The sequence below is a fragment of the Papaver somniferum genome, chromosome 1, assembly GCF_003573695.1.
Source record: "Papaver somniferum cultivar HN1 chromosome 1, ASM357369v1, whole genome shotgun sequence".
NCBI classification, from domain to species: Eukaryota; Viridiplantae; Streptophyta; class Magnoliopsida; order Ranunculales; family Papaveraceae; genus Papaver; species Papaver somniferum.
Window position 1 is genome coordinate 215,712,155 of NC_039358.1, and position 18,974 is coordinate 215,731,128.

General features: G+C 37.9%; 2 protein-coding genes across 2 annotated transcripts; one reads left to right on the forward strand and one right to left on the reverse strand.

Annotated features, from left to right (window-relative positions):
- Nucleotides 1-11,833: 11,833 nt before the first annotated feature.
- LOC113336691 (transcription initiation factor IIB-2-like) lies at nucleotides 11,834-13,194 on the forward strand. Its single transcript, XM_026582342.1, has one exon. The coding sequence runs from the start codon at nucleotides 11,923-11,925 to the stop codon at nucleotides 12,844-12,846; it is 924 nt and encodes a 307-aa protein (XP_026438127.1). The 5' UTR covers nucleotides 11,834-11,922; the 3' UTR covers nucleotides 12,847-13,194.
- Nucleotides 13,195-13,997: 803 nt separating this feature from the next.
- On the reverse strand, nucleotides 13,998-16,486 carry LOC113336702 (cationic amino acid transporter 1-like). The gene is made up of 4 exons (XM_026582352.1): nucleotides 16,444-16,486; nucleotides 15,900-16,340; nucleotides 15,522-15,755; nucleotides 13,998-15,265 (listed from the first exon to the last, which is right to left on the reverse strand). Exons 2-4 carry the CDS (start codon nucleotides 16,330-16,332, stop codon nucleotides 14,145-14,147), a joined length of 1,788 nt encoding a protein of 595 aa, XP_026438137.1. The 5' UTR covers nucleotides 16,333-16,340; nucleotides 16,444-16,486; the 3' UTR covers nucleotides 13,998-14,144.
- Nucleotides 16,487-18,974: the final 2,488 nt, after the last annotated feature.

The window sequence follows — 18,974 nt, forward strand, 5'->3', positions numbered from 1 at the left end:
AATACTCGCCTGGGTGTTCGTTTGAAAAGGAAGGATGTTATTGATGAAGATAAAATGCTCATGCATGAAATTGATTGACACTCTGGAATAAATAAAACACCTCGCCAATCCAAAGATGATAAATGGTGTGTCTTCCCCTTGATGCTGAAAGGACCCTATATTGCTGGTTCTAATGTCATTCCTGCGAATCTCACCGCTTATCGACCCTGGTTATTCTCTTGGCCTGGTAAAGTGAAAGAGGTATATTTATTCCAATTTCTCCCACTTTATATTTCTCTATTTATCTTTATTCTTGTGTTCGCTGATTCTTGCGACATTCTACAGATCCAAACTGAAAAATAGCTACCGCAGGACTGGTGAAGCCAATACCTTGCTATCTCTTCGCTCATACACAGATGAGGTAAGAAATATTCTTTTTTGATTTTAAAAAATATATTTTTGCCTCTGTTTGTTATCTTGATTTGTGTGTGAAGGTTATTGTTGAAGTAGAAGAACCCACCAAAACTGCGATGGTTGGTGATAAGGGTATAGATGTTCTTCGCAAAGGAAAATCATCTGCATCCTCTTCAAAGAAAATAAAGATAGGGAATTCTCCTCCTACTTCAAATTTTCATTTCCCTGATGGTTTTGAAGATGATGAAGACAACAAAGATGATGATGACGACTCTGCTGCGAATAAAGATTCCCCACCTGAATCCTCTATGGCACAGTTATATGGTATCTTCTCTGATTCTTGGCAAGAGATGTGAGATAATTTCCTCGCCAGTATATGAAAATCTCTCGCAACTATTTGCGATACTCCTTTGTTGGATGGTGATAGTTCTCTTCGTGGAGTCTCCAGATCAGTGATTCCTAGCTTCCTAAATTCCCTAAATAGTTTGGTATACCTTCGTCTTTTTACTTCTTCATTATTGTGACTCAAAATTTCTTTTTATTTTAATTATTTTTTGTATTTTCTTCGCAGGCTGGAAAAACTTCTTTCACTGTTGCCTCAGATTTGGAGAGGAGACGCGAAATTCTTGAAAAGAAGAATCTTCAATTTCGTACGAAGAATGAAGAACTGGAAACTGAAGCTAGAGGTCTTCGTGATAAGAAAGAACAATTAGAAGTTGAAGTTAAAGGTCTTCGCGAGAAGAACAAACAACTGGAAACCGACACTTCTTCGCAAAGGAACAAAATTTCTACTCTTCAAAAAGTTAATGATCAGCTCTATGGTATGCAATTTTTCTCCTTTCCTTTCATTCATTCATCCTATTGTCTTATCTTATTTGATTAATCCTTTTTGCAGACATTTATGGTCTTTCTGATGAAGCCATTCTTCTTCGTTCATTTCCCGATGCCCTAGATAATGACACTCTTCTTGAACATCTTAATAAATCTTTGAATAGTTTCTCTAATGATAAAATTTCATCTCTGCCTTTGAATGAACTTAAATCCAAATTTCGCCTCTTAGAGATTGATCATAGATCTAGTTTAGGTTTAGCCAACCAATAAATTTTTTTTTATCTCAATTCTAAAGAGAAGATCAATGAATTAAGAATCAAGGTTAGCAAACTTATAGATGATAAAGATCGTATCTCTGATAAAGATGTTAAGGCTTTGGAGAAATTCAAAGAGACTCTTCTTGAGGTTCAACTTGATTGAGATGAAGCCAATCGTCAAAATGTTGTGCTTAGCGAGAGAGAAAACCAAGTTCGTTCTCGTCTTCTTATAAATAGTGATGATGAGTTCGCTTGGGCCACGACAATCTTGGATAACGCCAGAAAAGATTTAGGTGTAAATGTTAGTCTCCAAGTTGAGCATACAACCTTGATTAGAGATATGATTTCTGAGAGAGAAGGTCATTAACTGTTTTCCTTTATTAATCTTTGGTCTTTCACGAGTTTTTATCAAGTTACTGATTAATTGTTATATGCTTCGCAGGATCTGAAAGTAGATATCGCCAAAGAGTTGAGGAACTTGAAGCTGAAAAAGAGGAACTCGCAAAGAATCTTTCTTCTCGCAACAAAAAATATTCTAGATTAAGAATCAAACAAGATCACTGTTGCGAACTTTAAGAACGACGCTCTGCATTTTCGCAATCAAACTATTCAAATGGTTTGTGATGACCATAGTATTCCTCACTCTGATTATCCTTGTCTCTTGGAGGAATCCCAAAGAACATTCCTAGTCTGACATCTCTGATAGCGAAGCTGATGATGAAGAATCTGATGGTGATGAAGGTTCTGATGGAGATAAAGGTTCTGATGCAGACGAAAAAGAACAAGTCTGATGAAGATGATGAAGGATCAACTAAGAAGTAGTCTTTGTTTCTTTCTTTGATCTTCTGTAATACTTGTACATTTATTCCTTCTTTTTGTATATTTGCGAATTCTTTTGGTTCCCCATATTCCTTAATATATGAGTTTCTTTCATTTCGACCTGCATTCATTAAAACAATTCTTCCTTGCAATACGGTTAATCAACATAATCATTAATTTTTGAATTTTTGCGTAAATCTATCATGTGGAGACAAATAACATTTTCTAATTTCATTCATTCCCATACTTGCCTCTGTTATTTGTATCCAAATGAGAGATTTTGCAGATTTTTCTTATTTTTGCCTCAACTTCGCAGTTGTTTATGTATAATTTCGCAATCATATGCGAAGTGAATTTTGATTCTTTTCAAAATCTCATTCTGTGTGGTCTTATTTTGCCTTCCTAGTTAAAGGTCTTATTATGCCACCTCTTGTCATTGCGACAAAATCGCAGGACGTCCTTGCATTTCATGCAAAAACCCATTGATCTCCGTTAACTTTTTCTTTGTATTATTGCCTCTCAGGATGTTGCGACAATATGACAGGCCTAAATTTCTTGCGAAAATAAAGCCCCATGACATTGCGTCTTGCGACGAAATCGCAGGACGTCTTCGCACTTTCATGCGAAAACCCATTGATCTCGTCTTATCTTTTTCTTTAGTTATTATTGCCTCTTCAGGATTGTCGCACAAATATGACAAGCCTTAATACCCTTGCGAGTAAAAAGCCTCATGACATTTGCGTCTTAAGACACTTATCAGCTCCCTAATGGAGGGTGCCGCCCTTATCTCCCCCTGGTTGCCCCTTCAAGGAGGCGTACCTCTACCATACAAGGTTGGCTCCTCCCATCCGGTCTTAACAACAACCAGTTGTTTTCGCAGCCTCTTATCCCTTTTACCTATAGGGCTTATGGTTACGAGACTGCACCCTAAGTGGGGTTTTCTTCGGGCCGAGTGCAGTATAAGCCAAGACTTGTCAAGAATGGCAAGGTACGCTCCAGACGCCCCTGGCACTCTTGACTCAACCGTGTACCTCGGCGCCTTGGTCAGATTCTGCACTCCTTGGGAGAGTCCTTATTACCTTAGTCGCCCAACCTAAGTCATATGCTTAAGCTGAGAATCCAAGGTGCCTCTCCCGGATGGGCTTTATTGACCCCAAATCTCCATGACTCAGGTTCCGGGCGGTGTAGCCTTTCCCTGAGCCATGCAACAGGTACCCCCTTATATGACGTACTTTAGGTCTTACATTTGCCTCTTGCGAAATTGTATTCGCGAACTAGGGTGTACGCCATAAAGGTTCGCCCCTTTCTCTTTTGTCATTGTTCTCTGATTGTCTTTTGTAGAATTCATTATCTCTGCGAGATTCTCGCACATCATCATCGTATTTGCACTTCTCAATCTCATTTTTCATCATTCAGTAAAATGTATTTTTGAGAATTTTATTTGTTGCGAGAGTGTCGCAACAAATCAATCATTCATACACTTCTTATTTTTATTACCTTTCCATTCTCTGCTTCTTTGTTATTTTCTCTGCTTCTTGGTAGTGGTATGTTCACCATTTCTTATTCTGAGCTAGCATTAGTTTCGCAACATTTCTTCTTCTTTTCGTTCGATTGCATCCACCATCAATCTCTCACTTCTTTGTGTCTCTTTGATTTTGTCGCCAACTTTCCTTCTTGTTTGCTCTTCCTTCGCAGGATTCTACCTCAGTTTCGTAACATTTCTTTCCTTCAACCCAATCTCCTTTTATGATTCCTACACCGCTGCTGGGTGAGGGAATTTGATGCACTGGTGGAAAGTTGAAGCTACACCTAGAATCCCATGTAGCCAAGGTCGACCAATTAATGCATTGTAGGGTGACTCTACGTCAACAACACAGAACAGGATTTCAGAAGATATTCCCTTCAATGGAATTCGCATAGTAACCTCCCCTTTAGGCTTGTTGGCAGTACCATTAAAACCATATATCTTATATGTTGATGGTATAAGATCATCATCTCTCCCTCCCATGGTTTTATAAGTATGATAGAATAAGATGTTCACAGAGCTTCCGGTATCGATTAGAATCCTATTAATTGCCCATGAGTCTTCAGCTTCATCATCTTCATCTTCTTTCGGTTTTGGATTAATTTCTAATTTTACCACTAATGGATTGTCATGTACCTCTCCACCTTCGGGACTTCTTCTGCGGTAAAAGAAATAGTCTGCTTCTGCCATTCCTCTAGTGGCGAGATTTTCGCAATGTTCATAATTTCTCTTCCATCATTGTCTCTTGCGAACACTCTACTCAAAAAGTCATGAAAATCTTCAATTGTCTTGTATGAATGTACGATAGAGTGACAGAATAGATTCTTTTTTTGCACCAACTTCTACGAAGAACGTTTCCTTCTCTTTCACCGTGTTTACTCTGTGATGCTCTGGTGGTGGTGGTAGTAATGGTTGAGATTGTGTGTCCTACCAGAAAGTGGTTTAGTTTTCCTTGATCTATCATTCTCAGAATAATTCTCTTTATATTTCTGCAATCATTTGTAGTATGTCCGTGAAAATGATGATAAGAACAGAACTCATGACTTCTGCGGCTTTGAGGTGGTTCCGTTCCCATGTTCCATGGTGTTGGTATATTCTCCATCAAAATTATAGCTTCCCATATTTTCTCCACACTTGCATTCAGAGGTGGCATCTTGATTTCTTCCCATACTACTTGTGACCTCCTTGTCCTCTATTATAATTTTGTCTTTGACCTCCATAAGTTTCTTGCGGCTGATCAAGTCTTTGAATCTTATTATTTCCACCACGATTGTAGAAATTTCTTTCTCTTTCATACTCCTCTTGATCTCGGCTTCCCATAGCCACCAGTTTCTGTTGATTGTTGCCCGTAACCTTTTCTTGTTGTACTTGCGAAGTGCTCGCCACTGTGTTTATTAGTTTAGGTAATAAGCTTGCATTCGCTGCTTGTGAATTGGTGTTCGCAACTGGGTATGATTCCATTTCATTTTGCCTTTCCTCTAGAGCAATATACTCTTCCTGAAGTTCTCGCAGTTCAGTCATTGTGATTGTATTCTTGACTCTGAAAATTTGGATATACAATAGATTGGTTGCGAACATAGCATTGATAAATGATAAGATAAGATATCTCTCATCCACACGGCCAGCCATTTCACTACACATAGTCCTCCACCTTTTAGTTAGGTGCTTCAAACTTTCGCCAATCCTTTGTTTTAATCCAAACACATCTTCAATACCAGGTCGCGAAGACTTGTCACTTATATATGCCCCCAAGAATGTGGTATGCAAGTGATTGAAAGATGTTATTGTATTTTTTGGTACACCTTCGAACCATTAAAGCCTCTCCTGTTAGACTGGATGAAAAATACTTGCACAATACGGCATCATGATTTTCCCACTGCAACATGCACCTCATGTAGGCTTTAATGTGTTGAATTGCACAAGTTGTTCCATCAAAAATATTGGTTAATACGGGCAAATTGCATTTCGGAGGTATTCCTCCTAGTTGTACTTTTCTTGTAAATGGAGTTTTCGCAGCTTCTTCTATAGCTTCATCTAATTGTCTTCTGCCTACTTCTCCTCTATTATTTAGCATTCCTCTCATTTCTTCCATTTCTTTTAAGATTTGTTCATTTACGCCTGAATTTTGATCCATTGGTCTTTTTAATTTCTCCTCCCTTCTTCTGCATTCATGTCTTTTTTCTCTCGCGAAATTTTGCATTTTTTCTTCATCATCCTCATCTCGTCTTCTCCTGCGGTTCTCTTCCTCATCTCTATCTTGAATTCGTATATGATGATGTCTCTCATTTTCCCCTCCATGATTTTGTTCATTTCTTATCAGTTCCATTCGTCGTCTTTCATCCCTCCTCTGTACTCTATCATATTCTTCATTGAGATTACCGTTATTCCGGTTTTGTGTACGCCTTGTTTCTCGATTGTCATGATTGTTCTGGCGAATTTCCTCCTGAATCTCTTGTTCTTCCATTTCCTCTCTCAATATTTCACGTTCGCAAGTTAAACGTGCTTGTTCAACATAATGTCTTTCAATTTCTTCTTCAATCGTTTGTTGATTTCTTTGAGTTTCTCTCTCATGTAAAATTCTCTTTCCTTCCTCTCGATTTCCTTCGCCATCTTGATTATTTCATCCCTGACGTTGTCCATTCTCCTGATTTCTATCATTTTTCCTATCATCAAAAGTTTCATTTTGTGGAACGTAACGATCATCAGTCCTTTCTCTACCTTCGCGATGTTCTTCATTCGGATTTCGTATTTCTTCTCGAATATTATTTCCAGCATTAAATGTGGATGAGTTTCGCCTCATCTATCTTCTAGTCGATCTTGAATACGATCTTGTAGTACTTCTTGATCTTCTACTCTGTAGTCTCATATTTTTCATCCTCAATTCGTGATTTTGCCTTGTTAGATTTGCACGCTCTTCTGTCTCAGGTTTTCTTTCTTCATGCATTCTTCGTCTCAACATCTCTACTACTCCAATTTCCTCATCTTCACGAATTATTCCTTCAACTATTTCTTGTCCTCCCTCTGTTTGTCTATTATTTCTTGTTTGTCGTTCTTCTTCTTCATCTGCTGAATTTGATCGCCAAGTATGTATGCTCACTCTATCATAATCCATAGTTCTATTTTGTACCGGTGTTTGTTGAACTGGTTGTTGAATTTGATTTTCTCCATCATTTCTTATTCTAGTAGATTCTCCTGTTTCACTTCTCTCCCTTCCATCAAGTCTTTTACTTCTTCTTCTAGCGGTTGTTGGTTGTTCGGATATATTCCTCCTTCTAGCCATTTCTTCAATACTAATGAATTGTAAGAGACTCCGTAAAATTATTCACAAGTTATTCTAATTTCCCAAAAATCAGAATATTAATCTTCAACCTTTTCTAGGGTGATTTTCAATCTTCTTTCCCTGTTTCTAGCGCCATTATGTAGTTGCAGGAAATCCTACACTACACCCCTCACAAGATTTCATTAACAGTTAACTCATTTTTGGATTAACAATCTTAATTTTATTGATGAATCTTTGAACAATCTTACAAGAAAAGATAAAGGAATCAAGAATAACCACTGCTCTAGATTTTCTCTCTCCTGTTTACTTGCTTCTCACTTAGAAAAGATCTCTCTCCCTTTTCTTTACAACTGAATGACTATTTATAGGGAAATACATAGTGGATGAAAACTAACCTTTCCTTTATTTTCGGATATGGTTTGCGACATTCTCGCAACCTTACAAATATTAATCTCGCACACTTCCTAATTTTCGCAAGTCCATCATATTTTTCTCATGATTTAGCTGATGTCGTTTATTATGTCTTTTCTGAAATTGCTTTGCGACATTGTTGTGTTGCGTTGTTAATAATTTCGCTGAGGCATTATCGCTGCGAGATTCTGATCCTACAAGACCAACAAACGACAATGTTGTAAAAAATAATTGAAAAACACAATCCATGAAAGAACTGTAAAGAAGACCACAAGCATTAACCAAAATGAAACATATATAAAGTAGAATATGGACTTGTCACCCCCAGCAAGAGGTAGAACTTGTTCCAAAATAGCTAATTCCTTTTGAATGCACACCAAGTAGTATGCAATAATACGATATAAGTTGTTATGAGCGAGTTAGAGCTAAATTATACATTATATAACACCTATCCAATACAACGGGATCAAATCGTTACGTAAAACTTACTATACAACTTATCACACCCATCTGATACATATTCCTCCGCCAGTTACACTAACTGCAATACCACAACCATCATCACCACCACCACTGGCTCCATAGTCCTTCTTTAAAACCTGCACCTCCACCACCTCTTTCTACTAGGTAAATGACATGTACAGTAATCAAACAACTACAATTTTATAAGTTTTATTAGCATTGCATTAAAATAAAAGTTAGACAAACAAATACCATGACTAGTATCCAATAAAAACCTTTTTTTTCAAGGTTCTGCCAACATAATGATACAACGATAGAAGATTGAACTGCAGATGAAATTGAAGGCATAGTTTTCAATGAGGTACAAGTTCAGCGTCAGATACCAAATTGCTTATGTTGTGACTATTTAAACGCCGTAAAACAAACTCCATGAAATCTATCAAGAGTAAAATTAATGACCGATGAAATTCAAATCAAATCCAAGGGTAATAGAGATGATGACTCGCTGATACCGCATCTCAAATCAGTTTTTGGATTTCAGCTAGAAATTGAGAGTTAGGACGATTTAGACGAAGAACATATCTAAAAATTTTATTCATAATTCTTCAAAAAAATTTGAAATCAATCAAATAAAATCTCTCAATTCAAGCATCATGACAAAAAGAAGATGATACTTATCTCTGTATACTTATATCGCTGATGAATTAGTGTCGAATCTGCAGATCTGATAATTGAAATTTGTTTCTTGGATTGTAATTTCTACTGCAACTGATGCTCCTCCGTCCCCTGGTGCTGGATTTGTGATCTTTATCATCGCCACCGACGTTCAAACCTTTGGATCTTTCCTATTTCAGAGAATAGACCAGGAACAAATGGTTACAACAGCAGCAGCAAAATCATGCTTCGAAAATTGAAGAAACATTGAAAATTAATCGATTCAAACCTAGATTTAATCAAACTGGAAAAGAAAAATCGATTGTCTCTGGCTCAAAATCAATCGATTTTCTCTGCTCGGATAAATTTAAAACCCTAGATTGTGTTTCTGTAAGAATTGGAGAGAGAAAATTAAATTAGAGTTGAAAATATCTAATAGATTTTTATGATATAAATAGGAAAGGATAATTTTGTCATTATCAAAATACATGATATAAAATCATGGGTCAGATCTGAAGAAAATTTGATTTCTTGGGCCTAGTAATATCATTTTCTTAAAGTATGGAGTTGATAGTGGATGATCCATTTAGTGGGGCTTCTATATATTGAACCCATATAATAGGGGGGTTCTATATATTGAACCCATATAGTAGGGGATTCTAGTATTTTTCACAATAAGCAAGGGAGCAATGGGTACCCCTGGATACTTGCCATTTTCTCTCTTTTGAAGCACCATGATTTCCTTAGAACGATTTTTTTGGGGACCATGATTTTTTTGGGGGGACCATGGTTTTATTTTGGGTAAAGGCATTAGAAGTATTTCTAGGTCACCTCATATCTAGTTATTTATTTAATACCTAATCTACCCTCTTAATTAATTTTAGGTTATGATTAGTGAATGATTTAGTTAAAAATAATTAGTGAGATTAAATTAAAAGGTGAGTTTATTATTAGTTGAGTAGAATTATTGAGAGAGTAGAGTTAGAGAAGATGAAGGAGAAAAACATGGAAAATAAATTTTATTTCCAATTCACTAAGTTTAAGTATTCAAATGATGAAAAATCGTCTGATTCTTCATCTCCATCCTCTCCTAGAATATTTGTTAATCTTCAAAATGATCCGGATTTGAACTGGATTTTGAACAGTTCGGTTACTTTATATGAAGAACAAGTAACCGAACTCATTTGAAGCTGTAGTTCGGTTGCCCCTGAGATGAACAAGTAACCGAACTCATCTGAAAGTGTAGTTCGGTTACTTGTTCCAAACACGCAGGTTACCGAACTCTCTAATAATTTCTAGGAGTTACAGCGTTATGTTCGGTTGGTTCTCAACTAACCGAACTTTGGTGTACAAAGTTCGGTTGGTTCGCAAACTGCACGCACTTTTGATCTAACCGAACTTTACGTAATATAAGAGTATATAAGTTTACAAAGTTCGGTTCTTTCGCAAACTTGAACCTAACAGCTAACCAACCGAACTCTGAGTTCGGTTTCCGCGATAAAATTGTGAAGTTACCGAACTTAACAAACAAACAAAAATGTGAAGTTCCAGCATCTATTGGCTAAGTTCGGTTACTTTGTAGTTTTAAATTTTTTTGCGAACAAACCGAACTCTATTGGCTAAGTTCGATTATTTTGGAACTCAACATAGTGGCCACAACAACACAGTTCGGTTAGACTGGATTTGTTTGTTTTTTTCGGTTCTAAGGGTGGAGTTCGGTTTGTAATTTTAATTTTTTTTGCGAAACAACCGAACAGAGAGTTCGGTGACTTAGTTTTAAATCCAATAGAACGGAACTGTTCTTCGTGTTCTTCATTTTCAAGAAGTTCGGTTAGCAAACTAGGGTTTTTTGGAAAATCGACCTAACCGAACATGGCTCTATAACTCCTATTAAAACCTTATTTTGATGATTTCTATTCGATTGAAGCAATCAAAATCAAATTAAAGCGAAGCGTTTGTTGGAAAATACCTCCGGAGTGGTCCCATGGCAGAATCAGGTTGCGGTTGGCGTCTTTTATACTCGATAAAATTATTATGTAACCGAACTTAATTGTGATTGCATTGATGTTGTTACATTTCTTAAATAGGCGGTGGTGGTGGTGGTGGGAGGAGGTGGTGGTGGTAATCGGTGGTTGGTGGTGGTGGTAATCGGTGGTGGTGGTGGTGGTAATCGGCGGTGGTGGGCGGTGGTGGTGGTGGTGGTAATCGGTGATTGGTGGTGGTAATCGGCGGTGGTGGTGGGAGAAGGTGGTGGTTATATATATAGTTGGTTATTAGGTTGGTTTTAAATTAAATTAGGTTAAGGATAGGTTAGTCATTTCAACATTTTAGGACACCCCTTATCACTATAGGAAAGGTGGCCTAATAAAATCATGATCTGCTCAAAAAAACCATGATCCCTAAAAAATCATTCTTTCCTTATTTGATAAATCTCTGTTCCATCGAAGCCCTTTCTTAAGCGGCCCAATTTCCTTCCAAGCGTTTGGGAAGTTTCCACAAAACTAGGCCTGTCAATGGATACCGATTTTCCGTTAGCCGATACCGATAATCCGTTAGTCGTTACCGCTACCGTCCGACATAGTGGTAAACGGATATCCGATACCGATAAGTTAACGGATAATCCCTTCTTAACGTAACGGTAGTGGAACCGTGCATTTCCGTTAGGTTTAGTTCCGTTATCCGCTAACGTGCGTATTGCACGTGTAAATTTTTTCACTTGTGTTGTGTTTGTGTATCGTCGAAAATGGAGATGGAGTCATGGAGATGTCTTTTTCTTTTCAAAAAACATGATTTTTTCTTTTGCTAGAAGCCTAGAACATCTGAATATTTGTATGTCTGTTTTTATGTGTGTGGCATGGATTTAGAACCTGTTTTGTTGGATTTAATAGCTGATATGTGTTTTTAGCCTATTTTCTGTTTGTACCGGATGGTAACGGATAAATATCCGTTATCCGGTAAATCCAACATAACGGCAACGTTTTTGATTTTCCTATTTCCGTCGGAACTTAACGGATAACGGATATCCGTTAATTTTTAATGGCAGCGGCAGCGGAAGAGACAATATCCGTTATGTTAACATCCATTGACAGCCCTGCACAAAACCAAAGACCTAGTCGTTTTGTCTATAAATACAACATTAGGGTCTCCCAATTCACTTTTTATTCTCATTCCTTTCTCTTTTACTTTCCTCTCAACCTGAACCCTAGGCGACCGCCCACAAACTCAAGAAAAAAATCAAAATATCTTTCTGCTTGTAATTCTGTAATCGAAATCAAAGACCTGATTGATTAATGGAGGATACATTTTGTTCCGATTGTAAAAGAAATACAGCGGTAGTATTTGACCATTCCGCCGGAGATACAATCTGTTCCGAGTGTGGCCTTGTTTTTGAAGCCCACTCGATTGATGAAACGTCTGAATGGAGAACATTTGCTAATGAAACAGCTGACACCGATCCTCATCGTGTTGGAGAGAAATCGAATCATCTTCTTACTAATAGCGGCTTAACCACAATGATTTCCATGCCGAATGGCGGTGCGAATCGCTCTTCTACTGGCCGTTTCCGTAATATTAATACGCCTGATCCTGATAGGGGCCTTATCGAGGCGTTTAAGGTGATTGGGGTGATGGCTGACAGATTAGGGCTTGTTTCGACTATTAAGGATTTGGCTAATGAGATTTATAAGAAGATGGATGATGCAAAGGCTACTAGAGGGAGGAATAAGGAAGCATTGATGGCTGCTTGCTTGCATACAGCTTGTAACAAACTAGAGAAATCGAGAACGATGAAAGAGATTAATTCCGTTACAAGTGGTGGTGTGACTAGGAAGGAAATTGGACGTGCAAAATTGGAGATTAGTAAACATTTGGAGTACAGTATCGATGAGAAGCCTACAGACCCTGCTGAATTTGTGAGGCGGTTTTGTTCTAATCTTGGTTTGAGTATTAAAGTTGTGAAAGCTGCTGAAGAAGCAGTTAAAAATACTGCAGAATGTGATATTAGGAGGATTCCTATAACCGTTGCGGCTTCGATTATTTACATGATAACTCAATTGTCTGATGAGAAAAAACAGATTCGAGAGGTTGCTCTTGCAACTGGTGTTGCACCAGGCACTATTAAGATTTCCTACAAGGATATTTACCCTCATGCTGCGAAACTGGTACCAGCTTGGTATGCTAATGAGGAGGACCTCAAGAAGTTGTCTAGCCCTTAAAAGAAGACGGAGACAAGATATCCCTCTGCAGATCGGTGCAAAACTTGCAATTTTGATGGATCATGTCTCCATTGCGGTATTAGCTTAGAAATATGAGATGCCTAGATTTTATTATCTTAGTCTTTTATGCTTTCCATTTTGCGTTTCATCTGAACATTGAAATACAATGTCTGAAATTCTTGCCCATATGGTCAAAAATTAAGATTTTTACCATCAATTGAGATTTCACAAAAACACCTCACTAGCATGATAGGTTTTGGGTTTATCTAAATAGCACTGATTATTTTGTAAAACAGTTGATATTACTGCTTAATAATTGCCAATTGCTAGTAATGACTGACTGTAATTGCAAATTGCTAGTAGTGACTAATAACAAGTAAGTCTTAATACTCAGATATCCCTGCCGCTTAAGAACAGTTGATTATCAGATTGCTGCAAGCTGCAGCTTTTGGATATATTTATTACTGTGCAGCTTTTCCTGTTTTTGGCTAACTCATCTATTTTCAAGTTGAACTGAACTGCGCAAACCCAATTGGTACAAACAATCCAATGCACAATATGTAGTTGGTGCTAATTTGTACTCCGAAGTGGATGGTATACTCAGTATAATATGGGTAAAAAGTTATGTTGACTCCAACTCTGAGAGTCTCAAAAGGACTAACTCTACTAATACTAGCTAGGGCAGATATCTTCTCTTTTAACTCATCTTTGGCCTAAATTAATTGTGCCTGCAACTTCTTCAACTCATCTTCTGTTGCCGTTATTTGTGCTTTGGCAACTATTATAGACTGAACTTCCTCCTGTACTGCAGTCTTCCATTTCTGCATCTCCTCGAAATCCCATTTTACGTTGTCGAAGTGTTCTTGAAGCCATTCAAAGTTAAATTGTGGCACAGACTATGGTGAAAGTTAAACTTGGACTTGCCTAAAGTCTTAATCTCACAAATTAAAATTTAAGTTGGCCTTTCTAGCCTTATGAAAACCACTGCACAGAATAGAGTTTTTGTCAAAATTAGCATGACAATTCAAGTAACTGTCAATTCCCACTTTGGTAGCAAAGATTTTGACACGACGAGAAAATAATTTACTCATAATCCCTAAACGTTACTCTTTATCACAGGTAAATCAAGAAAATTATCTTTATTTCGTTTCACTCAATTAACATGTAAAAAGAAAACATGTCCATTAACAATCTAAAGGAACAAGAGAAACAATTCAGCTTCTTGTCACTCTTCTGTCTCTCTCACCTTCCCTCTAATATATACATGACACAATCGGGTATTCGTGTACCAATCCATTTCAACTAGATACTGCAGTAACAGGCTGACCAGCTTCTACATTCCCTCGATCTGCTTCCTCCATTGCCGAGTCATAAGATGCATGAAGCCCGACAAAAAAGTAATAAAGGAGTAGAATCCCTGTCCAAACACCAAATCTAATAAAAGAAGCTGCATCTAGTGAACCCAGCAAGAACATATTCATAGCAATTGAAACTGCTGGCAGCCAAGGAACCAATGGAACGCCCCACAACTTGGGATTTCTAGCTTGCTTGACCATCAATTTCAAACCCAGTGTAGATAAAAACCATATCAAAACTGTAGGTATATAACCGATCCAGCCATCACTAACTGCCCAATACACTGATGTAGCAATAGAAGATAATATAATGAGTACTAAGAACCCAATGAACTTATTTCTGTCAGAATCCGAGGTCTCTCCTTGAACATAATATCTTCGAACAAGTAGTGAAATAGCAACCAACGTAAATATGAATAATGTTGCAATTGAGAGAAGGTTGGAGAGGATACCAAGATCAGTGAAGAATCCAACAATGCAATTCGCAAGGGTCATCACTATTGTAGCATGGATAGGTGTCCCAGTCTTCTTGTGAATGGCTGCAAGCCATGGGGGGGCCATGTGAGTACGACCAATATGTGTAAAATATCGTGCTTGGCCAATGAGACTTGCAAGTAAATTGGTAGTCATACCAATTACTGCTCCGATAGCTACTAAGATCTTGACCCATTTCATTCCAACAGCTTCAAATGCCATGGAATACGGTGCACTCACGTCTATTACAGTATAAGACTGCATCAAGCATAGAGTAACAGATAGCGCACAGTAAACACATATAATGAAACTCATGGAACCAAGAAGCCCAACTGGGATATCCTTTCCAGGGTTTTTTGTTTCTTCGGCCATCGTTGACACTGCATCAAACCCAATGTAGGAAAAGAAGAGAACTGCTGAGGCTGTAAATACTCCTCTTGGACCATTAGGTGCGAAGTTAGTGGTGAAATTTTCAGGGTTTGCCTTCGTAAGACCAGCGATGATAATGAGAAAAATAACTGCAACATTTATCATGGCTGCCGTGGAATTGAAACGTGATGACCCTTTGGTACTAAGGCAAGCAACCACAGCTGTACAATAATGAGAAATTAAAACATTGGACGTTAAGATTTGCTTGTATAATTACTCTTGCACTACAATTTGAGGGTCAGTTACTCCTGCATTGCAATGCACCAAGGATACCTCACTTTATGGGTGTTTATCACGCAAAAAATTCACATTTTCCAATCTAACTTTGTTGATATTCAACATGCTTTCCTTCGATAATTTTACTAAAATGCCAAACTAGATTTTAACTATGAGTATAAAAAGATCAGCAATGCATACCAATAAGGATTGGGATCACGACTGCGAGAGGGTCTAGATGATTATAATTTTCAGGCAAAGCCCGCACATGTATTCGAAAATCATCTGGTTTGTAGTTGAGAAGTGTGGCAAAATAAGATGTCCAAGTACGGGCAACACTTGCTCCCCCTACAATATACTCAAAGAGTATATTACCAGCAGCTATGAAAGCTAAGAAGTCCCCAAGCTCCACCCTTATAAACGCAAATGATCCTCCTGTAAATCAAATCACAACACAGAAACATATAACCGATCCCCTTAAACAATGTAGCAGTGAACACAAACACATATATTGGTTAGAGAATTCGTCGTAACAATGCGCTGCAATGTTTAAAAACTGGCATGGATTCAGTAATGTACCTGCAACAGGGATTTCGCAAGCAAATTCTGTGTAACAAAAAACACATAGCATCGCAGAAAAGCCAGAGATCAAGAAAGAAATGACAATGGCAGGCCCAGCATCTCTTCTTGCTTCTAAACCAGTTAATACATAAATACCAGCACCAAAAACAGCACCAAATCCAAACCAAATCAGATCAAACCAAGTTAGAGTCTTCTTCATCTGATTATGACTTCTTTCTGTCATTGCATTCACTTCTTCATCTTCACTCGATCTTGTTGTTAATCGGTTTCTCAATCTCATCTTTGTTTCTCCTAAGGCTTTCATATAATTACCCCAACTTTGAAATGATTCTTCTGGAAAGAAATCTTCTTTTTTACATAAACAAAAACATCCAGTCGATCTCTTGCCATCACCACCACCGCCGGCTTCATTACTACTGATCTCCACCATTTCTACACCTGCAATCAATTAATCAATTAAGGTCGTTACGAGTTCATATATGAATCAAATCAATCCCAAAGAATTGGACATTAGGGTTTGTTATATGTATATAGAACTTACCTAACAGTACGTAAATACCGCGGTTGTTTTCTTGTGCTAACTGCAAATCATATAAAAAAGATGTGATTTTTGGTATAATAGAATCATTTAGGGTTTTACCAACATTGATTTGGAATTTACTATAATACCCACTTTGGTCATATGGATATACGCCGGTATCAAGGACACCCCGACTTGACTTTCTGGTGACATGGCTAGGCTAATAGGACACCACTAAACGTAGACCAAATACGGGAGTGATATACTCACCGCCGGTTGGATCCGGCGGTGCGTCCTGAGTGAGAGAGAGGGGGTGGTTCCTTCATGATCCGGCGGTTTTGCAGGGATGAGTTAAGTGTGAGTCTCGTCCCCTGTAGGAACCAAACACAATTATCATAAGAAATGTGTGAAGGGTTACAAAGAGAGATAAGGGTTACACTATTTATAGAGTATAGTGAACCAATACAAGACTGCCAACACAACAAGGAGAGTAAAGGTAAGAAAAGATAAAAGACACTGCGCTGACACTGCGGTTACACCTATATTGTCCAACACTCCCTCTCAAGCTGATGCTCCTACAAAATGCATCAACCTGGAAAGACAAGAGAGACACATGACAATGCCAATCCCCTTGGTGAAAACATCAACCAGTTAGTTCTGAGAGGGTACATAAGCAAGCCTGAGAAAGCCATCTTCTACCAATTTTCTGACGCAATGATAATCAATCTCGACATGCTTGGTTCGAGCATGAAACACGGGATTTGTCGCCAGATTGTTTGCTCCAATGTTGTCACAGTAAAGAATAGCAGGCCCTGAGAGAGTAACATTCAGTTCTTTAAGCAAATAGGATATCCAAAGTAGTTCGACACTCGTAACAGTTAGGGACTTGTACTCAGATTCAGTTCTTGATCGAGAAATCGTTGGTTGCTTTTTTGATGACCATGAAACCATAGAGTTTCCTAGAAAAATGAAGTATCCACTAGTGGATTTTATAGTATCTGGACATCCAGCCCAATCTGAATATGAGTAAGCTGTGATAGTATGATAATTTCCAGCTGACAGAGTTACACCAGAACTAATACTTCCTTTAACATATCGTAAAATACGCTTAACTAGTTGTAAGTGAGATGTGGTGGGTGCATGCATAAATTGGGATACATAATTGACAGCAAAACACAAGTTAGGCTTGGAGAGTGTGAGATATTGCAAACCTCCAACTAGGCTTCTGTAGAAAGCAGCATCATCTAGAGAGACACCATTGTATAGAGATAGTCTTGGTCCTGCAGCCACAGGAGTATCAGCAGAAACACAGTTGAGCATATCAGCCTTTGATAATAACTGCAGGGCATACTTCTTTTATGTGAGAAGTATAGAAGAAGAAGACCTGTTGCATTCAATTCCAAGAAAATAGTGTAGTGAACCCAACTCCTTCATAGAAAACTCTTAATGCAGAACAGCCACAAGAGAATCAAACAAAGATGTTGATGAACCAGTGAGAAGGATATCATCTACATGATGCTGACCAGAAGCATAGTGAAACAGAGAATGATCACAAACTGACTTATGAAAACCACGTGCTTTAAGAAATTTTTTGAACCTCTCAAACCAAGCTCTAGGGGATTGTTTTAAGCTATAGAGAGATTTCTTAAGATAGCACACATGAGTAGGTTTTTGTTCATCTATAAAACCTTTTGGTGGAGCCATATAAACACTTTCCTTGAGAAAACCATGAAGAAAAGCATTGGATACATCCAACTGCCTTATATCCCAACCATTTGTGATTGCAATGGTTAATACACATCTAATGGTTGTAATCTTTACTACTGGACTAAATGTCTCAGAGTAGTCCAAACCATCTTGCTGAGTGCATCCTTGAGCTACCACACTAGTAGAAAAATGATGACCCGTAACAGTTAAAAACTGTTACTGTATTATTTCCGTAACAGTTTTAGTTTTTTCTGCGGTGTTACTAAAGCCCCTGTTACGGAAAGGCTATTGAAAAATGACTCATAAATTCTAAAACTATTACTGTTGGTAGTTTTCGGTAACACTTTATAAAATATATGTTACTGAATAATTTCTCCTGTAACTATTTTACATAAAACCGTTACCGTTAGCAGTTTATTGTAACATGTCTGGGAACAAACGGTTGCTATTGTTTGAGTAACCGTAACAGTTTTTATTGAAACTGTCATAAAAACTGACAGTTTTTACTGACTACCATCACCTCCACCACTAGCGCCACCACTACCTCCACCACCAGCACTGCCACAACCATCAACACTAACATCTCCATAATCGTCACCACCATGTCCGCCGCGTCCACTACCATGAGTTGGTCTTCTTGGACATGAAATATAAATTCTATAAAAGTACACTTCACAAGATTCGACCTTGAGACCTATTGCATTAATTATAACTCTTGAACCACTCTTCCATGTTTTCCTTTTGTTTAATGTTATCCAAATAAAATATTTACTCTCATTAGACAGTAAACTATACCTCCACCACCTTCGTCGTCACAACGCACAACTACAACACAATTTATATTT

What these genes read in the sequence shown, in the direction of transcription:
- LOC113336702 (XM_026582352.1), bottom strand. Translation starts at nt 16,332, where the DNA reads ATGGTGGAGATCAGTAGTAATGAAGCCGGCGGTGGTGGTGATGGCAAG. An exon ending in TTGCGAAATCCCTGTTGCAG is followed by an intron (nt 15,756 to 15,899) that starts GTACATTACTGA and finishes TTTGATTTACAG; the next exon opens with GAGGATCATTTGCGTTTATA. An exon ending in CGTGATCCCAATCCTTATTG is followed by an intron (nt 15,266 to 15,521) that starts GTATGCATTGCT and finishes ATTATTGTACAG; the next exon opens with CTGTGGTTGCTTGCCTTAGT.
- LOC113336691 (XM_026582342.1), top strand. Translation starts at nt 11,923, where the DNA reads ATGGAGGATACATTTTGTTCCGATTGTAAAAGAAATACAGCGGTAGTA.